Consider the following 22,980-nt stretch of genomic DNA (forward strand, 5'->3'; position numbering starts at 1 on the left):
TCCTTGTTAGATAAATCACAGCTCCATGTATCATCCAAACCTGGGAGCTATGGTTTAAATGTGGCTTACAAACCAGGGTATGAATCGCAGCTTCTTGCCAGAGATAAAGGAATGAGGGGAAAAGAGAGCATGGGCTCAGAGCTCCTTAGGCTCACAGTGATGGTCATCTGAACCGGAGGGAGATCACTTGCAAGCTCATTTTCTCTCCTCCTTCCTCCCTTCAGAATAAATGCTACGGAAAGCACCAACATTTTAATTAAAGAAACTTTCAGTCAGCTACTTGCTTAATACTTATTCTTTTACCCCGCGTGTACAGAGAAAAAGAGAGCTAGAGAAAATGCTGACTGCCTGTGTATTGATCCTTGGAATATTCTGAATACAGATCTGCCTCCCAGTTTTGCTAATCCTTTGAAGAAAATTGACTTGGTGCTAAACCCGCCATATATTTATCGGCTCTGAAGCACTTCCAAACCCAAAGAATCTATAATCTCTGCTTGATTGCTTTGTAACTAACGTACTACAGAAGGAATAATCCTTCCCACATCAAACACCCCAGTGATCCAAATAAAAGAAAACAATCTCGCTTTTCATAAACTTCTTCTTGTCAGAATCGTTCATGTTTTATAAAGCTTTGGCTGTATACTTTAGAACAGGACATTCTGGTTGAGAGCCAAAAGCATCTATCCTTTCAAAAAGATCAGAGGACTGATCTAGGTCATTTGAATGGCACCAGCATCAACCTGCCTGACTAAGCTATGTGCCTGAATCTGCCAATTAATATCAAGCCTGATTCCAATAAGGCTGTCCTCTTACCCCAGAAGTGCCCTGCTATTTTCTGATTTTCGCTTGCTTTTTGTTAAATTTGTTGAATGCTTTGCACTCCCCCTTTCCAATGTTGCACTGCATACCACTGCTTATTATGAGGGGGCGGGGGGAATGACATGTGAAGAGGATTTTCATGCTGTCTAGGCTGGACCAGGACTAGTTTGATTGCTGCAGTACAGAAGCAATTAGTTATTTTTAATCATCTGGAAAGGTTCTCCATAACTTCACTGCCATCACACAGTTTCTGTGCCTTATTAACGACTTAAATATGACATGCACAGGGCTCAGGAAATCCACTAGTCTGCTTGATGAGTGAAAAACGATGCCTGACGAGCCAAAAAACATCTGATGAGTAATGTACCAATATAGCTCGATGAGTAAAAAAGAAATTGTCTGGCTGGTTAACAGAGCCAACATTTCTTGACCCCTGAACATGTAGTTACCAAAACAGCGGAACTCTACAAGTTTACAAGGGTAATGAAGTGGTTTTAATAAAAAAACAAAATTCTAAAACCAATTTTTTAGGCCTCATACTTGCAGAAAAAAAATCAGGAAACATAATTCAAGTGTATACCCAAAGCCCAGATAAAACGTTTTAGCTCTCAGAAGGTGTTTCTTTAGCCATAGATATACCATCCTTCAAACCAGAGTGTAAAATGGGGAAGCAGCTTGAAGTACAGGAAAGAAACTAAGTGGCTGATGCACAGAAGTCTTTATTTAAAGTAGATGGTAAGGTCATCCCACGTTGACTGTTAGAGGATTTTCGCTGTCTCCGCTGGTGTTGGGAATCCAGTCTCTGGTAAACCAGGCCTCAGTTGAGGCTAATGTTATAAAGAGAGGAGAGCTGGTTTTGTGGTAGCAAGCATGACTTGTCCTCTTAGCTAAGCAGGGTCCACCCTGGTTACATCTGAATGGGAGACTACGTGTGAGCACTGTAAGATATTCCCTTCATGGGATGGATCCACTCTAGGAAGAACAGAAGTTCCCAAGTTCCCTCCCTGGCTTCTCTAAAATAGGACTGAGAGTTCTCCCGCCTGCAACCTTGGAGAAGCCGCTGCCAGTCTCTGAAGACAATACTGAGCTAGATAGACCAATGGTCTGACTCAGTATATTGCAGCTTTCTATGTTCCTATGTAAAGATTAAATGACAGCCAGTTTGGGACCCAGCTACAATTTATTCTTTAACTATCACTCAAGAAGGCATCAGTCAGTGGAAGGATAAAGCAACATTTTATGGCAAGAAATTTGTTTTTAATTAGGCTAGAAAATCTATTTGAAGATCAACTAAGCTAAGCAATGAATCCTATGGAAGAATAATCAAATATTTAGATCAATTCCAAGGGGAGTCATGATCATTATTGGTCAGAAATTGAGATGATAAACAAGATAAGGCAAAATTTGGTTTCAAAATCTACACTACACTAGACCCAAAATCCCATAAACTGCATACAGTTGCTGCATAACTTTATTGGCTGACATCCTGACTTATGAAGTGCATGTGCAGCAAAGGAAACGTGCACACATTTGTTGCGCTCCAGAGCAAAGCCACATGTGAGCTCATGTGGGGGTGATTTTTGCTTGACCCTCAAGAACATATTTTCTGGGGTCACAAAGCACTTCAGGGAGATCAGCAAAAATTGCCCCGCCCCCCAACACACTACTATCCACATGGCTTTATCTTGAATATGAAAAATGCACATATGCGTCCTTTGCTGCTCATGCACTTTGTAAATCAGTATGTCGAGTACTATTATGGGTTTTATTGTTACTGTTAATGATTTATTTAGAATATTTATATACCACTTTTTTTAAAAAAAAGAGAGAGTTCTCAAAGCAATTTACATACTGTAGCAAAAAGAGTGGGAGGATGGTTCCTTGACCCAAAGAGATTCACAATCTAAAAGGAAACACAAGGGAAATGTTAGCAAAAGCCACTGCGAGGGATGCTATTTTAGGCTGAATGGGAACAATTGTTATCTTATCCCCCTGCTAAAATGTAAGGCAGCTACCACTTGAAAGGTGCTTTTGTCCTGTTAATTGAGATTGTCCATATTAAGAATATTTTTTAAAAAAATCAAAATCAGCACTAAAAAGGATCAAATTGGATTTTATACTAATATCTGATTTGTGCAGATTAGTTGTTGAATTATTTATATTGTGGCTTTGTATTTATCTTTGAGATCTGCCAAGTTCCTAAAAGGAATATAAACTGAATATATCTGATCTCATCTAAAATCAGTTACACATATAATTGTCATAGTACTCTTCATTATGCTATCACATATCTGTAATCTTAGAATGTCAATTAACTGCTCTGATGCAGAAATGGTAGTGCACAATAAAGCACTATATATAAAGTACCATCACATGGGAAAGCTCACAGTTGTGTGTTGATGTGCACTGCATCTGCACCAAGAGCTAGATAGGATGAGGGTGAGACTATATGTATTCACATGTATCCTATGAAAAGTTACCATGGACCACATTGCACTGGTAAGATGTGCATGCACTTTATGGAGCCACACCCGTTGATGGTCTTACTCGTGCCCACAACCACCTAATGTAGACAGTCCAATAGCAGATCTTTGCAGCTGTCCCCTATGTCAGAAAGCAGCAGTGCAGATCCAGCTGTGCTGGACTGTTCCATGCATACAAAGACCTGCCCATGTGGAGAAGCCAGTTTCTGGCTCAGGGCATCTCCTGTAGCCAGATTTTTACTGCTATATTCAGAATGCTGGATTAGATGTTTTCCTTCAGTGTCACTAAAAGGGCAACTGTTTGTGTTTTGTTTTTGTTTTGTTTTTGTCTGTTTTGTTTTATATTTAACAGGTCAACATGGTGATTGGCATTTTGGTGTTTAATAAACTTGTTTCCAGAGATGGAATCCTAGATAAAAAGCTCAAACACAGAGCGGGGTAAGCAAGCTGGGCCATTTCAAAGGCCTACTGCAAATCTGTAACTTATTTTCAATTATTGATATTATAGTTATACTCACCAAACACGTTATTTATTTGACCGCACCTTTTCCTTAGTTTAACTATCTGTTTAAGTGCTTTTATTCATCTTCAAAACTACAGACACATTCTCCTGAGTGTCTGTGACAGAGGAAATAAATAAGTCATAAAACACAAGTACAGTGGTATTAAGTAAAAACTATAGAAACAACAACCAGAAGCCTGAATAATGATTCTACAGGAGTGTCAAACTCTTTAGTTTTCTAAAAGCCCCATAAAGATAGTCATGTGTGTGATTGCATATGCCATAGAAGAGTATAAATGTATCAGAACAGAGCATAAGCAAGCATTCAAAAAAAGTGTACTAAAGTGAAAATAATGTACTAATGAATAGTGTCATCCATAGTCACAGGGAATGATCCCTATGTATGTAAGAGTTTCCCTTTCTTATCTATGAAAGGGAATTTTTCATTCATTCAGTGACTGATGCCAAGATGTATGTGGACATTTCTCTCATCATAGATGAGAATAGGAATTCTGTGCACATATGGAGCTCTAGAGAATTTCATTAACATATCAGATTTGGTTATTCTAATGTTATAAGGCAGAGGATGGCCACTTAGTTTTACTTTTTAAAGAAATATAAATTGCCCTCTTGCCCTCACTGGCTTGATGCCAGCTGTGTGATTGAACTGGATACAGGTTCACTCATAGCCAAGTGTAATACATGTACAAGTGTTTTGCTTCTTTTTTCTTTCTGCAGTTTCTATAAATAGATATTACCTCTTTGTTTAAGTTACTCCAGGTCCTTTCTTGTTTGAAATGCTTTTAGGTGCTTACTCTGGATTAATGCAATGCTGCAAACAATGGGCATGATCCAGCCAAAGTTAAGCACTGTTAAGCCCCATTCACGCCATCCTGGTTGCACTAGAGGCAGCTTTCTCTGTGCAGCTTCCTAGCTGAATGGGAAATTGCACAAACAAGTAGAGGAAAAAGCTGGATTGCTACTGATCAGAAGAGAAAGACAGTTGCTTCCCTGCCAACTAGCTGATCAACAGAATCTTAGCTAGTTTTACTCAGTTAAGAATGCATTCTGTTGGATCAAGATCAACTGATTTCAGTGGGAAAGTTTTATGCATGCACTTAACTGTACCAGAAATATCAGTCATGGCACTTACGAGTGGGCTGACTTTAGCTGGATTGTGCCCAGTGATATTTTATTATCCATTGTTTGGTAGATTTGCATCCCTTGAGTAATATTGTACTTGCTTTGATAGCTGTTCCTCACAGATTATCACATGATTATAGCACATTATTATTGTCAGATGATTTGGCCCCACTGTTTACAAACTTTTTGTTCATACAAATGTGTATAAATATACCTCCCAACTGAGGATAACACTTCATGAATGTGATGAAGTGGGCTAGTCCATGAGAGCTTGTGCCACAATAAATGTCTTAGTCTAAAGGTGTCACAAGTTATGATTGTTACAGTTATCTTTTAATAGATTTGGCTGTCAATATACCACTTATAGAGCAGCTGCTAGGCCTGTTCAGATTAACATTAGCCCACCACTGCTTTTACATGCAATAAGGCTTGAGCCCCATTGTGAATACACCCACCCCACCCCACTCAGCAATGTGGCGATGCATTCTCAGCACATCCTTTAATGTAGCGCATGTAGAGGGAAGTAAAGGGTGTGCCAAGAATATGTCAGCATGTCTTTGAGTGACATGAGGTGGGTGTGTTTGTGACGGGGCTCAGGCCTTATAGGGTGGCAGGCTGATGTTCATCTGAACAGGCCCATCATCAGTTTTGCATGGCAGAATTGCTTTAAATGGGACTCTATGAGTTTTCATTCAGTAGAATAGGCACGTGATTAAGGCATTTGACTCCACTCCTGAATGTGGTGAGACTGGATCTCATATGCTGTCACATGCTCCCTTCCTTTCTGCCTGATCCCAGTTTCAGAAATAAGGGATCCTTTGGAACAGTGCTTTCTTTAATCAGATGAACTCTCTGAATATGAGGTACCTTTGAGATGGAGGACATCTCCAGTTCTTCCTAATTTGAATGGAGACTTACACTGAAAAGATCGAAAGATGGACCTATTTTTACCTCCTCAGTATATCATGACCCCCCAGCATTTCATAAGCCAAGGATGGCAGTCTGTATTCTCAGGGGCTCCTTGACTTTCCAAACAATGATGTACGTGTATTACATTCTCATTTTCAACAATCTTACATTAATAATGGATTAAAATGATTGCTGTAAAATTTTCCTTGCTATGTTAATCAGCCAGACTCTGCATTGTTCAATAACATTGCTTTAGGTAATGGATCTGGTTCTCTTGCAAGTTTGGCATCCTGTCACAGATGTGAAAATTGGTGGGCCACTATCCCAGCCAGATAGGCCCATGCACTTCTGCTCATGTGTCTGAATCTGAATTGGCCATCTGATGGTTTCATCCAACTTATATTGCTGTGTGTCATATTAACAGTAAGGACTGTCATATACAATAGAAAGTTTGGGAGCTGTGAGCTTTCATGAGCAAATTGAAAATAAAATACCTGAAAGAGTTTTCTTATGTGCTTTTTCCTCTTCATCATTAAGAATACAGTTACTACTGCCAATTGATTTTTTTAAAAAAGCCTTCCACTATATAGGAGATTGTTAGGATGGATTGAAGGCTAGAAATAGCCAGGCAATGAATTTATCATTGTATAGGGGGGAATAAGGCTGAACCAATTGCTGTGTTACAATATAGTGCTCTGTACAATATATATAATATATATAAATCTTAATGCTTGTGTACTGTGTTTTATTACAGTGAAATAAGGCTGTCATGTTTCTAGCTTGAAATAATACTTTCATTAAAATCCATACATTTCAAACCCTATATCCAGACCATCATCTAGCATAAATTCAGAGCAGACTGAAAAGGAGCTTACTCAAAATGATATCAGACCTGCTCCAATCACTCTCACATTGTCATTGGCATACTGACTGAACTGACTTGATTTGTGTGCATTTTCCAAGTTCCTTCCCTTGTCAATTAATTAAAGGCGTGTACTGTGCCCTGGCAATTTTTTCTGTTCTATCATCCTGAGTATATAAGCAGTCATGGACACATTGGTCTTTTGATGGTCTGAATAGAGGGAATTCACTTTGTGTGTCTTACACGAGCACGTGCTTGTTTACTTCAGTGTATAAAATGACATTGGAAGCCTTTAAAAAAAAAAAGCTTAAATGGAAGAATTGGATCTTGCATGAGTTGATGCCCCTCCCCCAATTGCATTCATAATTTTTCAAAATGTAAAAAAAATGTATAATACCAATAGAACTTTGTAGTAAATTAGAACATTTCATCCTGAATAAGTCAACTTGCTTTTTTTTTTCTTGCATGACGTCATATTTAAAAAGCTAATTTTCAGTAGCGACATTTTGGTGACCAAAAATTCAATATTTTGTTCTTTTTTGTGGGTGTTCTGTTTGTTTGCAGTCAGATGAGTGAGCCTCATAGCGGTTTGACGCTCAAATGTGCCAAGTGTGGAGTAGTTTCAACAACAGCTTTGTCAGCCACCACCGCCAGTAATGCCATGTTAGTCCTAATCATTTACATCTTCTTGTTACAAATCTTATACAGTGCATGTGGAAAAAATGCTACAGTGATGAAAAATTGGGATTACTAATACTGAACATAGTTAATTTAAAAAGAAATGGCAACCACACTTTTTAATTCAATTGGGGTAACATTTAGAAAATAAAATATCAATCTTTATAGATGCATATATATTTGTCATTGGTTTTCATGTTAACTAACAAGTTGCCATCCTTAAATAAGTTATATATAAGGATAGGGTTGTCTTTGTCCATTCACAGTTCTACAATGTTGTTGTTGCTGCTGTTTTCTCTCCTCTCTGGCACTATCTAGGGCTTCCCTCTGGAGTTCCTGTGTTGTCTTGCCTCTCCTGGCTCTGACATGGATGTCTGCAGTTCTGGCAATGACCGACAAGAGATCAATATTATTTCAGATACTCTTTGCTGTATTTGATTCGTTGCAAGGGTTCGTTATTGTCATGGTCCACTGCATTCTCCGAAGAGAGGTAAGAAACAAGCTTCCTGATGGTGTATTTCTGAACTGATCTCGCCATCACTGTGAAATTTCTCAGTACGGAATGCTCACTAAAAATTCAGTCACTCATATCAAGGGGGAAATCTGAGATAGGTGGATGAGGCAACTACCAAGAAAATTAAGAGGCCCCCTTGTGTGTCAATTCAGTGCAAAGACCAGGTAGACACAGACTGAAGTCGGAGATGGAAGAGCAAGAAATAAAAGCATGGAGAACAGGAAGAGCTGAGGTCAGGAGAAGCCTGATTAATTTCAGGTGCAAAGTACAGCACAAACAGACTGAGTCAATGTAGTTAAACACGTCCTTGTTGGTCTTATCTTAAATACCGTATTTTATGGACTATAAGACTCACTTTTTTCCTCGAAAAATATCCGCCAAAATTCAGGAGCGTCTTATATGTTTTAACAGTTTAATAAGTTAAAACTCTGCAAAACTGGATTAAAATTAAGGTGCGTCTTATAGTCCGTAGCGTCTTATAGTCCGTAAAATACGGTAAGCTCCAAGAGGTCTTCTGTGACTCTGTAACCATCTGGTATTGTGATCAGCAAAAATAAACAGAAAAATGCCAGATACTTGGAGTCATATCTGTGTCCTTTTCAATGTGAGCGGACTCTCAGCTGGTTATCTAAAGGAATATGGATTTCATTGTTTCTTAATAACTAAAAGAATTGATTTCTTCTTGCATCTCAAACAAAAGACCTGTTGGAACGTAAAATGTAGTGCAGTTAGTAAATGAGCTTGCAACTTCGGTCTACATATAGTTTGAAACCTTATTAATACCAATGAGAGCATAGATGTAGTTGTTTAATTTACCTGTCTTTGGATGTCTCTGTTCACATCACTAAATCTCATCATGCTGTCCAGAATAATTCTCTGTGGCTGGCTGAATGTACATCAAGGGTGCTCCAGTGCTGAAATAACAGGGATGCTTCAGGTACAGTCTGAAGTATATCACAATGTTGATTTCAGCGTGTTATATAACAAATCCATAGACTGGAGACAAGTACCTCCAGCCAAGTCCTTGGAGTGAGAAAGCAGCACTTTTGTCATTGGCCACCCAGTCTCAGTTTTGTTTCTGATGCTTTCAGAGAGAACAATTGTACAACTCTCCAATCTAATCTATCTTGAACTAAATAGCTAACAGACAAGACATATCACAGTGGGTGAAGTGAAGGCAGTGATTCCAGTGTATACCCAGAGCTCCCCCTGTTTTCTTACCACTTCAGTGATGTGGGCAGTTTTGCACTCTCAAAGTAATGCATATATGGAGCAATCCCCTTGAATGTAGTGGATTCAGAAGATGGCTGTAGTGGTGGTGGTTGTAGAGAAAAGGAGGAGAGGGTAAGCTGCAAAGTCCATAAGTGACATGATGAATGGCTGCCAAAATCACTCCCTTCAGAGTTCTTTTGTTAACTGTAATGGCAATGCTCAGGAGTAAGGGGTAAATTGTATTGAGTAGATTGAGTCTTAACTTGCTACTATGTGCATTTAGAACTGCAGTCTATTTTCCATCTAAAAACCTGCACTGTCGCCTTATCAGATCCCATAAAATGTCTTTTGTTGGCCCATACATTTATTGAAAGTATACCATCATGCTTATACTGCTTAGTTAACAGTTTACATGTTCAGCATGGCATGGCTACCATTGCACTGAAGTGAAATATGAAATATGCTTCTGCAAGCAAAAACAATAAATCTGAATGCCAAATCATATGCCACAGATAATGTCAAGACTTAGAATCAACATCACACCTGCTTTGCTCTGCTCATACTTTTGCAACAATTTTTAATACATAAAATCTGAAGTATATAATTGGTCATACCAGAACAGCATAAATACTGGGTCCAATTTATATGCTGAATGATGAACATGTGAGAACAGCAGCATTCAGCATATTTCTTCTGATAGCTCAACTGCTTATTGCTAACCACACTCTTCAGAAGCCCAGTGCATAATCTTAAATTAGTGAGGGGGGAAACAAAGCACAACATATATGTGGACTGTCTCTAGATTCTAATCCATCTGGACCTAGGAATGTCCAGGCCCCAGTAGATAAGCCACAGGTTTCCGCTCTCTCCTTTCCCTGCTCTGGCCACCTCACTCTGCTTCCTCCCGGCCACTGCTGTATTAACTCTTGGCACACAGACTGGTATTCACCCAGTTCCTCAACCAGATGAATAACCAGCCCATGCGCCAGGGGCTAACACAGTAGCAGGCTAGACGAGGCAGAGCGAGGTGGCAAGGGCAAGGAGAGGAGAGTGGGAACACGTGCACCTACGACTTGCTTACCACTCTTCCTGCCCTGCCCATGCAGGCCGCTACTGGTTGAAAATCTGAAATGGTCCCCTCAGTTTTCTCACAAGGCCTTACACAACACTGAATATATGCTTTTGTACTGAGCAAAGTTGTTACTCTTGAGAAAAGGTTAGCCTGGCATTTACAACTTCAAAGTCTGTGAGGGTTTTTGCTCTTTGCCTTGCATCCCCCCACCCCCACACGATTCTCTTAGAATCCAAGGCATTAAGAATGTGTGACTCTGCTCAGAGAGTCAAATATTCTGAAACAACAACCTCTAACCCATGCTTTGGGTTTGTTTTCCACATTACAAATATCATGCCACCCTCTCAATTACTCCAACTAAAAAGGGAAATTTATATTCTGGTCATCTGTCCCCTCTGGCTACTGCAAACTTCTCTCTGTCTTCCCTTATCACCCCTCACAGTTCTCTCATCTGTACTCAGAACTTTGTGGTTAAATTATTTACCCCTCTTGTCACTCATAAGTTATTGTGCACCAGCACTCCTTAGTCCTGGAATCTCTACACAACCTCCCCATCTTCTTCAATATCCAACACAAGTGCCTTGTCTTTACCTTGAAAGTTCTCCATGGCTCAGCTCGGCCATATTTCCTGCGCTTAATTCTCACCCGGTCACTGCTTGCAATCTCTGTTCCTTCAACTATACCATCTTCAAGCATCAACATTCGGCTCTGTTAAAAGATTGCACTCATACACCCATGCCAGCCTTTATTTGTAATTCCCTCCGAGACCTTGTGCCATCTCTCTTTTCCCCTTCAAATCTCTGCTCAGAACCTACCTTTGAAACCTCTGGCTTAGCAATGCAGCACTCAGCCTTAAAAGAAAGAAAGCCTATTTGAATACGTGTTGCATTTGCATACATTTCTCCACTTCCATTCTTTTCCCTTCCCTTGTCTCCCCCACCATCAGAATTTACTATAACATCCTTAGGGAAGGACCTGTGATTGCATAAGGGTAAGATGTTCCAGTACACCTGTCTTGCACAGCAGTTTTTTCCATAGGTGTTAGAGCCCTGCAGTGGCACAGGTGGGGCTGTACCACCCCTGTTTCATTGTGGGACATGTCAGCCAGTATTCAGAATTCACTGCAAACTATGAATTCACTCAGAGCTGGTGAGTGAGTGAGTGAGTGGAAGAAGAAGGTGGGGAATGCCCTCGGATTCTCTGCCTGTATAAAAAAGAGAGAGCAACTTTTGAAACACTGTTGTCCTACATCTACCACAAAACATGCACAGAAGCTTGTGCTCATGCACATTTTCCATTCAACTCACATTGAAGGCAATGTGTAATTGGCATGTATGAACACACCCTGCTCTGAACCTATTTTCCACTGTGTCAAATAACTCCAGAGACTGGAGATAAAAGAAGCAACATCCATATATTTTCTCCTTTTTCTCTGTTCCTAATGATTGGCCTGCATATTTTTATGTAATCTGTGCTTGGCATATACATCCACAACACCCAAAATTTAAATTGCATGGAGTAAGGGGGAAACACAGGAACACACACACACACACACACACATGAGGAAAGATGGTAAGTTCTAAGAGCTTTGAATTGGTTACTGTTGCTAAGGAAACTACCTCCTTGGTACCCGCACGTTCAGCACATCTGTCTCTCTTGCTCTGTCTGGCTTTGAGACAATCTTGCAGCTTGATGTCAGAAGGGGGGAAATTCAAGGTGCTTTAAAGGAATATATCCTCAGCACTGCATATGCAGCAAGAAAAGCAAAAGAAATTAGGCATGTTCAGGTTGGTGGAGATTTAAAGTCTGCTTTCCAGGAAACAGCTGCTGGAAGGCAAAAATCCACCCACCCCCGCCTCTCCAGGGGGTGGTTCCTTACCTCTCAGCAGCCATTTTCCAGGAAGCAATGCAATGTCCTTAACATTTGCCGGAAAAGCTAATGGAGCAGCTTTGCTTCATTTGAAACCATGGAACTATGGAACAAAAGCAAACTGGTGCTACCAAAATGGATAAAATAATAATGAACGTGTAATGAAACAGATGTGATTTTTCCCAAATGAACAACTGAACGACGTTCTTAACAGCAAAAAAACCCCAAACAACCTGGAATAACTAGACAAAATAATTCTTGCACACCCCAAAGAGGAACTGCAGGGGACAACTGTGTGCTCTGATAATGGAGATCACCCACAGCAAAGTGGCAGCAAAGTGTTTGGGCTGTAACATGCTGTACCTGGGATTGCCTTTGAAAAGCATCTTAAATTACTCCAACATTTGATGCTCTTGCTATTTCTGCTTATGAAGGTTCTGACATGTTATATCTTGTTCTGTTCATGTAGACTTTGTTTTCATGTTTGTTGCTGTTTTAGAGTGGCTTGTGCCCAGCAATAGGGTTCTTTTTAAGATGGAAAGATGGAGGGGAAATATTGAATTAATCCGTTACTCAAAACATAGCCAATCCTGTCCCCCAAGTGTCTGCTGCACATATTTAAAAGATTGGATTCTCTGGAAGTATGTAATAAAAAGGGAAAGGAAAATATTAGCTGAGGTCTACTATACAGCACTGTGACAGACACACACAGCTATTTTGTACCATTAGCTATTAAGATATAATGGAGCTCTTCTCATGATCAGTGAGAAGAGCTCCACTGAGGTCTGCAGGGAGAGTGGATTTGACTCACCTGCCCAGATGAGCAGCAGCTCCCGCTCCAGCTCCCAGGGTAGGGGTGCACATGCCCCCTGGAACTCCAATAATGCACCACGCGAGTGTGCAGTGCATTTTTGGGATCCCCCCCCCAAGAGTGCCTGTCAATAAAATGAGGTTAATTGAGCGCTCACTCCCTTAACTTCATTTAAGAGGGAGGCTATTTAGGTGGGTTTGCCGCCGTGTAGCCACCAGGATTGGGCCCGATACCGGAGGTCCACACAAACGTGCAAAACTGGGCTGGGCTCCCTTAGCCCAGTTTTGCATGCTCATGTGAATAGCCTCAATTCATTGCAGCCCAAACCAATGAATAAGCCATAGCTGCAAGGACACAGGCATTGACTTGTACAGCTGCATTTACATTCATTTTCAGGCGAGCTGGGTAAATCAAGATGGCTTTTCCTTACCTGTCAGAAACATTAAACATCTTTACTCTTCAATGTGAAACCCAGTTTGCATTCATAGAAATGTTGCAAAAGGTTTAAGCATAACCTTTTCACTCCTCAACACTGCCCCTACCTTGAGCATCCCGTGTCTGCTTCTGCACTGGAAGTATTTATTTATTTATTTATTTATTTATTTATTATTATTATTATTATTATTACATTTATATCCCGCTCTTCCTCCAAGAAGCCCAGAGCGGTGTACTACATACTTGAGTTTCTCTTTCACAACAACCCTGTGAAGTAGGTTAGGCTGAGAGAGAAGTGACTGACCCAGAGTCAGCCAGCTAGTTTCATGGCTGAATGGGGATTTGAACTCGGGTCTCCCCGGTCCTAGTCCAGCACTCTAAACACTACACCACACTGGAGATAAGTTCCCAGTAGGATGCCTTGGGACACTGTGCTTTAGAATTAGGATTTAGAATTTTCAAAAGCGTCTACAGCTTCAAAACTCCTTTCAATCATTACTTGGCATATGTTAAGACTTGTTTCTTCATCAGGGACTGATACTGTAATCAGAATTGTCAACTGATTATATTTTTAGTTGATTACCCATTTGTCTTTTAATCAATTGGATTTAAATGTGACTAGATGTGCCAATTACCAAAACCTGAAAATAGGTGCCTTTTTAGAAGACAATCAAGAGCAGTGGTGTGTTCTTCTATGTGAACCGGTTGTGAGGAAAGTAACTTTTAATCTGCAATTGAATGCATAGTTTTAATCTGCAGTTAAATTAAATTAAATTAAATTAAATTAAATTAAATCTATAGCTTTTATTGATGAAAACATGCAGCCCTCCTAAGGATAAAAATGAAACAACCAAAATGCAAGTGCATGATATAAAATATTTTCAGAATACATCCAAGGGATTTTTGAGAGTAAAGGCCTCTTTCCCACCAATTGTTCTTGGCTGCAGTTGTTCATAAAGGACTACCATAGAGTTGCTGTGTCGACCCACTTTTGGCACCAGTTACGGCATTGCTGTAGCATTCAGTCTTTGTGAAGTCATAGATCCAAAACCATTCTTATGGAAATAAGCCTCCTGGATTTCTTCCCATTAATCTTCTAAGTGGTCTTAAGCATAATATTCATTAAGGCTGGCTGCATGTATTGTTCTTCTCTTGAAAGTGGCAAAATAGTAATTTGGGTATTCGGTACAAAGTGAACTGTATTCATATAATTGTAGTTCCATTTTATGTATTTGCTTTGATCCAGTTGGCTATACTTCATCATCACAAATGACACAATAAATGCCACTCTGTACTAACCAGGGGGAAATGCAACAAATGGAGTATTATGCTTATTATTCTAACCATTTTGTCTGATTGTACTGTTTTAAAGAGGTATGCTAAGTGCTTGATATATCTTACCAGGTTCAAGATGCATTTAGATGTCGATTAAGAAACTGTCAAGACCCAATCAATGCAGATTCTTCAAGTTCATTTCCTAATGGACATGCTCAAATCATGGTTAGTTTCTATTTTATCCTTGCCTGCTATTGCCTCTCATACACATTCATGCACGCACACACATGCAAACACAGAATCAAAGCAAATAAAGCAGGAACATTCAGTTCTGAGCATAGCAAGTATGCAGTTTGAAATAATAATACATTGCAAAAAAAACAAGTATGTATTCATTATATTACTTGTTGATTTATTTGTTATCCTCTAGTAGATACACACTGAGGCTGTTCTCACACACAGCCAAGACTGGGCAAACCCGCCAGAGAGGCCCGCCTGTTAGCCAAAGGTAAGGGCATGAGCGAACCCTTAACCTGGGTTAAATGCTCATGTGTCAGCACTACGTGGTGCTGACACAGGAACAGCCTCCCGGCTAGCACCGGAAAGATCCCCAAAATGCACTGTGCACTTGTGCGGTACATTATGGGATGGGGGGGACAGAACAACGTGTCCCCACCCCCAACCCTCCTCACTGCTGGGTACAGCTGGTGTCCATCTGGGTGTGTGATACATGCGCCCAGCAAAGACCCAACGATTGTCTAGGAGGGAGGTAAGTTGCAGCAGCCTTCCTCCTCATGCACCTGGGAGCCCTTCTCACTGATCACGAGAAAGGGCCCATGATCTAAGCCAGGGATTCTCAATGTTGGGTCCCCAGATGTTGTTGGACTTCAACTCCCATAATCCCCAGCCCCAGTGGCCTTTAGTTGGGGATTATGGGAGTTGAAGTCCAATAACATCTGGGGACCCAACATTGAGAATCCCTGATCTAAGCCTTCAAATACTTGTCCACATGATCTTTTCCAATAGAGACTGTTTGCCATCTTCCCTGATCAGAACAGAGGTTCCTGGAAGAGGACACTGATAAAACCTACCTTATTATATAGTGCAGTTCAGCCATTCAAAGTGCTTTACATGCTGTTGCTATTACTACTACTACTACTACTACGTATATACCCCTTTTTTAACAAACAAAAAAATCCCTAAGTAGTTTGCATAGTCAAAGCATAGAAGAAGAAATGAGAGCATTCCCTGTCCCAAAAGAGCTCAGTCTAAAAAGAAACACAACGTAGACACCAGCAATAGCCACTGGAAAGATGCTGTGCTGGGACTGAATAGCTTTACCCCAGGAATTACCCCCAGGAATCCTTACAACAAACCTGTAAAATAGGCCAATGGTATTCTCCCCATATTGCAGAAAAGGGGCTGAAGCAGAGTGTATCTTCCTTAAGGCCGTCTAGGGAGTTCATAGCAAAGATAAAATTTGAACTGGGAACTTCCTCATTCTCATTCTCTTACCATTCGACTACAGCTATTTTGTAGCCAATTAGTTTTGGCGTTTTGTTTTCAAAGCATGTAATAGTTACTTTCATTTGTTTGTATTTCTGTACTGCCTTTCTCATATCCTCAATGTGGAATCTGGGGATCATGTATTAAGTGACTACAGAAATGAGGTGTTCTGTATAATCTATTGTTGTGCATATGGTAGAAAGGGTCTTAATGAACCCCAACAGCTCCTTTAGAATTCCATGCTAAAACTGGACAAATTGCTTTAACACAGCTTTGTATGAGTCATTCCCCTCACACAGTGAATGTAGTGAACTTAAAAGAGTTGAAATGCTTTGGAATGAGGTATCGGTCTTGTGAAGAAAACAGCATGCCACTAATACTGCCAAAAGGCAGGTTCTGGCAATTTTATTTATCTGTTTATGTCTACAGTTTTTAGTGTATTAAACATTTGATGTGGAATGTGGAAGGTGTTTTGCTATGTGGGTGTACTGTATGTGGAGCCCATATGCATCCAGCATTCACTTCCAGATGTTCAAGGGCATCTCTGGGTGTTTAGTGAATGCAGATACAGCATTGTGCTTCTCTTTGCTGAAATACACAAATTAGTTATTGTCTGAAAAGGGTTATCAGATTCTTCTGCTTACATAAATATAGAATTAATCACTTAAGTAAGAGACACTTGAATATGGCACGCTCTGCCAAGTTATTTAACTTGTGCTAAAAGATCCCTTTGCAGATCCCTATGTTTGAAGTGAATGGTGCCATCGATCCAATGAGTAATATTGAAGAATTGGGTATTAAATGGGGAAAAGATACTGGCTGATTAATAGCCCAGTTTTTAGCTTGAATAAACACCAGCACAGAGAGTGTGCAGTTGGCCACCCAGAGTAGATGTCTCTTATCTTGCTCACCTCCATTCAGGGGCGCACCTAGGCCTGCACATGAGCAAGGCCCCCTGAAACCTACTTCTGGGGGCCCGTTGTCAAAACTCCTTTTCTTTAATTACAGCCGCCACGTGGTCAACGGGTGGCTGCCAGGGGGTGAGTAGAGCAGTCCTCTCCCCCACCCCCCAGTGGCAGCAGCATCTGTTCAGCCCAGCGTCTTTTGCCAACAGAGAGGTGTGCCTGCAGAGCTGAGAGAGCTTCACAAGCCTTTGATGTCATGGGCTTGTGACAATCTCTCAACTGTGCAGGTGTGCCTTGCAGTTGGCCAAGGACACTGGGCCAAATGGGGAGAAGGACTGCTTCGCTCCTCCCCCGGCAGCCACCCCTTGGCCATGCAGCAGTGGTAAAGGAGGTTTGGCAGGGCGGGCACAGGGTGGCTGCCGGAGGCCCCACCAGCCATTTGGAGCCCCCCACCCGACCAGGTCTGCAAGGTCTGGGGGTTAGAGGGCCAATGCCCCCATTTCATGTATAATGGGCAACGCACCTGTTGCCACCTCCATGATTATTCCCAAGCTGTTCCTAGGAACACAAAAACTTCCATCCCTCTGGTTGAGCTTCCTTGCTTGTTTAGGTAATGTTTCACAAGGCAACAGACATTGCTTTATGATTTCTCTAGTGAGAAAGCGTCCACTGGCAACAACCCATCAGAAGCCATAGTCCAGCTCAAACAAAAACAGCCCATTAGGAGACTGGATTCAATCTGATTTGCAAGACCTGAATTGAATCTAGTGCCGCCCTATTGATTTCAGTGAGACTGACAACCTCATCTACCATCCGAGTTAGACCAAAGTTCTCAGATATAAAACAATTCAGGCTGTAGAATTCAGCTTAAATCTTGCAACTTTATTTTTAATGGATAAGGTTTTCTTCTAGTTTAAATCCATCTACTTTGCCTTAACTAAGTTATGAATCTGTGTTTAGAGAGTTGTTGAGGCAAGCATGAGAGCCATTGTTAGGACCAAACAAGAGGAGTGACTTGAAGGTACTGTCGCTGCTCAAGATCTCTTTATGCTTTTTAGAATCATCCTGCCATTTAATGCAAACCACGATCTCAACATCTCATATCATTGATTGTGATATAATGCATAGTTGTATTACGATATTACAAGGAGCAGAGCGTAAACAAAAAGAAGGGCACAGCCATATGTCTCTTGCAAAATCTAGTTTGCCTTTAGTTGCGGATTAATTTATTATTTATGTATTTATTTATTCGATTTCTATACTGCCCTTCCGAAATGGCTCAGGGCAGTTTACAATTAAAATTAATTGTAACCATTAATTATGGTTGTCCTATTTATTTATTTATTTATTTATTTATTGTTACAGACAGATTTTGAAAAAGATGTGGACATTGCCTGTCGATCAGGTAAGACTGTCAGACCACCATGTAAATGTAGGGGTGGGGGGATCAGTGCCTGATTTATTATGAAATAAAGTAAGAAATAGACATTCGTGCATGCCCAAAGCTTCAGTCCTATGTACACCTACCCAGGAGTAAGCCCCAACAAACATGTAAACATGACTAGGACTGTGCTGTTAGCTATCATGGTCATTTATCAGCCTTTCAATATATACATTTCTTAACAGGTTATACACATTATTATTTATAATAATTTATATCCCGCTCTTCCTCCAAGGAGTCCAGAGCAGTGTACTACATACTTATGTTTCTCCTCACAACAACCCTGTGAAGTAGGTTAGGCTGAGAGAGAAGTGACTGGCCCAGAGTCACCCAGCTAGTTTCATGGCTGAATGGAGATTTGAACCCAGTCCTAGTCCAGCACTCTAACCACTACACCACTACGACTTTCAATATAATTTTAAAAAAAACATGATATAGAAAAGGAACATGAGCCATGGTCGTGCAGGCAGAGTGTTCTGAAAACCTAGTGACTGGGAATCTTCATGAACTTGATTGGAGGGAAGCAAGATCATCCCAGTAGTGTAGTATTGGGAAGTGGGCTGAGAAATAATGTCCAGCCTCCTCATTTGTAACAGGCTTCTAAAGCAACCACAGGCTACTTCTAGGCTCAGAGGCAGGACGTTGTGGATCAACAGCAGGAAAAAGGGCATGCATTCATCTCTTGCCTGTGGCTCCCCAGAAGCATCTGGTGGGCCACTGTGAGAAATAGGGTGCTGGACTAGATAGGCCTTGGGCCTGGTCCAGCAGGGCTGTTCTTATGTTCTGAAGTAACTCCTTATAAGTCGATTAGAGCATCCTGGCTGCTCACACTGGAGCTCCTGAATCTTTAAGCATTTGCTGGTTTGGGATGACTTGTATACAGCTAGATCACAGCAGGTGATTTATTGAGAAACCTCGGGAAAGCTTTTTTTAAAAACAGTAATGGAAGCTAAACCAGCAATCGCACCATCTTCCCTGCACCACACACTGAATGTGATCTTTCTGAATGTGCAATTAATACCATACCAGATCAAAATGTATTTTTAATTCTTCTGTATAAAAGCAATTTGCCATCATTGAATTCCAGTCTGCTGAATTTTAAATGTTTCAGAATTCCTTTCTGTGTGTGCTAGTTAAAAATATTTACAATCAGCACTTTGCTCTGCCAACAAGTTGTTTAATACGCAGAAGTGGTGGCGATGGGATATTCCTAGGGTTCTATTTCTAAATGCTGGTATGCCAAGAAAAAAAATGCTTAGTTGTGAATCTATGCATTAATATAACATGATTCATGCAAACTACAAGTGAGTGCAAGTTGTGAAGAAGATTGCACTAGAACTGCATTGCCAGTTTCATCTGAATATAGACATTGGATAATTCCGCTTGTCTTTCACAATAATGCCTTTATCTTCCTTTCTTATTAAGCTAATATTAATGTAATTTTTAAGTGTGGATTTAAAAAGAAAACCCATCCAGCTCAGTCCCTTAAAGGTCAAACATAAGTGGCATTACTTTGTGAATAGTTCATGATCAGGGAACTGAAAAAAAGCAATAAAGAAGTAATAATAAGAAAAACACCCTGCAGAAAAAATAGAGTTTTAAAGTAGACCTGACCAGACTTTGTCATGTAAAAATTAAAGGATTTAAATTTGACTTAGTTTAATGAAAGATTTAATGTAAGGTGACTGGGTGAAGGAACTTGACATGTGTGATTAGAAATAGAATAATGTCCTATTTAAATGTTCTAAAATGGATTTTCTCTATTTCTGTTAAGTACTACATTGTTAGGAGAGTTGAAATGTCCTAGTCTCTTTCATACATATCCTTGCTTCAAGGGCAAATAGTGCTTATTTAATTGAAAATTAAAAGGCATTCATATTAGGGATATGCATGGAGCCAGTTCCATGCACTCCTGGGAGTGGGGGTGCTTAAAGGGGCAGGCATGCTTAAAGGTGCTTAAAGGGGCAGTCTCCTACCTGCCCATCCCTGCCTCACCGCTTCCCCCACACAGGCGCTCTCTCAAAAAGTGTGGGCATGAGACTGCAGTGTTCCTCCTTGCAGTCCTGCTCAGCATCATCACACAAATGGCCAACGCGTGTGTGCATGCCATGCGCATGCACATCGGGCATTTGCATGGCGATGCTGAACAGAGCTGCAAGGAGGAATGCTGTAGCCCCGCGCCCATGCTTTTTGGGAGAGTGCTGGCAGGGGGGAAGTGGCGGGGTAGGGATGGGCAGTTAGGAGTCACCCTCCCTGCCCCTTAAAGCAAATCTCCCCACCCTCTGAACCGGTTTGAATGCCAGTTGGTGGAACCAGTTCGGCGCTCCAGAAAAGGAGTACCTAACTGGTTCCATGCACATCCCTAATTCACATGTCTTAATAGACCCAAGTTGCCTCTGTGTATGTCTCAGTGTAGTGGTACATTAAATATCTGGGCTATTATTAACTTCAGCACTCAAAAGATGGAATATTTATTTATTTATTTATTTATTTATTTATTTATTTATTTATTTATTTATTTATTTATTACGTTTATATACCTTAAAATAGAATAGACCCTATAATAAACAAATCCTTTGGGGTTTCGTTTCCTCTCACAGCCTAACCCCAAATAGTGTACTTTTCCTTTAGATACACAGGCATTTTTGTATTGCCTACAACTTGCCCTGTGTAAATGAGGACATTCTTGCAATCAGAATGAAAACCCTAACTGCTGGGCCATTTAAAAATTTGTGGTCCTGCTCTCTAATTCACAGTTCTTCATAAGGATATTGGACCATGCAGAGCAGCTACAATAACAGGAACGCTTTCTAGAATCTCATTGAACGACGATGAAGAGGAGAAACCAGCAAACCCTGAAGGAATGAGCTATTCAACGTTGCCTGGGAATATAATTTCTAAAGTTATCATTCAGCAGTCTGGAGGTATGCACATGCCGATGAGCATGAGTGAACTGGCCAATCAGTGTCTAAAAAAGGACAACACAGAGTTGCGTCGGACTGTTTATTTATGTACTGATGACAACCTGAGAGGTGCAGATATGGACGTCGTCCACCCTCAGGACCGAATGATGGAAAGTGACTATATTGTTATGCCCAGGGGCTCAGTGAACATACAGCCATCGCTGAAGGATGACAGCAAGCTGAATATAGGCATGGAGACGTTGCCTCATGAACGGCTCTTGCACTACAAAGTTAATCCTGAGTTCAGTATGAACCCCAACGTAATGGACCAGTTCAGTATGAATTTAGATCAACATCTCCCTTCCCAGGAACACATGCAAAACTTGCCTTTTGAACCCCGCACAGCAGTAAAGAATTTCATGGCTTCAGAGATGGATGATAGCACAGGACTAGCACGAAGCGAAACTGGATCGACCATATCCATGAGTTCTTTGGAGGTCAGTGATACAGAAACTAAATGCATGCGTAATGCTGTTCTAGTTGCCTAGAATGCAAAGTTCCGGCTCTTTGGCTCGCTTCACTCACACAGTAATATGGGAGCTGATTCCATCCTGGTGATGCAGTTTCATGCTGCTGAGGAGTGTGTGTGTGAATATCATAATCAGATGGACGGGGCTAATCTTCTTCCTGACAAAGGACTGATTCAGTGAGGAAGACTTACGTGATCAACTGTGTCTATCTGGTCCATTGATTCACATACCCTCTCTAATGCAGTGATCTTCACTATTTTTCAAGTGGGGGGCACTTTGACAAAAAAAACTTCAGTGTGAGAGCCATTTCCCACTGTGCTGACCCCCACCGGGAACCGCACTTTTCTCAGTGCTGGGAGGGCGCTTTAAGGCAGACGCTCTCTTAAGAACTCTAAGAGGAAAGCGTCGGGAAAGGCTACACTTCTCAGCACTCCATGTATGCCTGCCAAGATAGTGCAGGGGCTCAAGAGGGCTCTGTTTCCCTTAAAGGAGTCCCTTGGTGCTGGGCAGTGCTTCATGGTGGAATCGGTTACCTCCACATGGTGCCGGGGACTCTTCCGAGTATTCAGTTTTGGCCAAAGCTTCACACAGGCCCAGGAAACAATTAGTCCGAGGGCTGCCACTGGCCCCTGGGCCTTACAGTGAAGAACACTGCCCTAATGGCATGGGATTATACCATGCAGAAGCAGCTTCCATGCTACAGAATGGAGGTGTGTGTGAAGGGGATTTTTGATTACTCCTGTAAGGATGCAGTTATGCATGTGCCTCAGTCATAGTACTGAAAATGAGAAGACTAGTAAATGTCTTAAACAATGTTTAAGAATTTATTCTACATGGTTGGTACCATAACATTTCACTTGTCTGCCAAGGGCTTCTTCTTGTGTTTTTAGCTGCCACTGAACAATACAAAGGGAGCAAAACAAAAACAAAAACACCCCTTCCTGCAACTCAATCAATCAGTATCTTTATTTTGGTCTTTGAACAGCATGAAGTAGAAGCCGGAATATAGAAGCTATAAAGTTGACGACTAACTATGACATTATTAACAGTAAGGTCTATGCCTAAAGGCAAATAATAACTATAGAGTTAAAAGGTGATAGCATAAGAACT

The 22,980-nt window shown here is 40.9% G+C and overlaps 1 protein-coding gene across 9 annotated transcripts in view; it reads left to right on the plus strand.

The window, feature by feature from the left end:
• Positions 1–22,980, plus strand: part of ADGRB3 (adhesion G protein-coupled receptor B3) — a 668,379-nt gene that overhangs the window by 599,389 nt on the left and 46,010 nt on the right. For 8 of the 9 annotated variants that reach the window (XM_053286711.1, XM_053286709.1, XM_053286708.1 and 5 more), the window contains 6 exons: positions 3,655–3,740; positions 7,283–7,381; positions 7,715–7,886; positions 14,715–14,810; positions 18,362–18,401; positions 21,194–21,837. In XM_053286711.1, coding sequence (XP_053142686.1) covers positions 3,655–3,740; positions 7,283–7,381; positions 7,715–7,886; positions 14,715–14,810; positions 18,362–18,401; positions 21,194–21,837 — 1,137 coding nt within the window. The remainder of the gene's footprint in view (positions 1–3,654; positions 3,741–7,282; positions 7,382–7,714; positions 7,887–14,714; positions 14,811–18,361; positions 18,402–21,193; positions 21,838–22,980) is intronic. The other variant, XM_053286712.1, reaches the window with a different exon arrangement.

This window comes from Hemicordylus capensis, chromosome 1 (genome assembly GCF_027244095.1).
Source record: "Hemicordylus capensis ecotype Gifberg chromosome 1, rHemCap1.1.pri, whole genome shotgun sequence".
NCBI classification, from domain to species: domain Eukaryota; kingdom Metazoa; phylum Chordata; class Lepidosauria; order Squamata; family Cordylidae; genus Hemicordylus; species Hemicordylus capensis.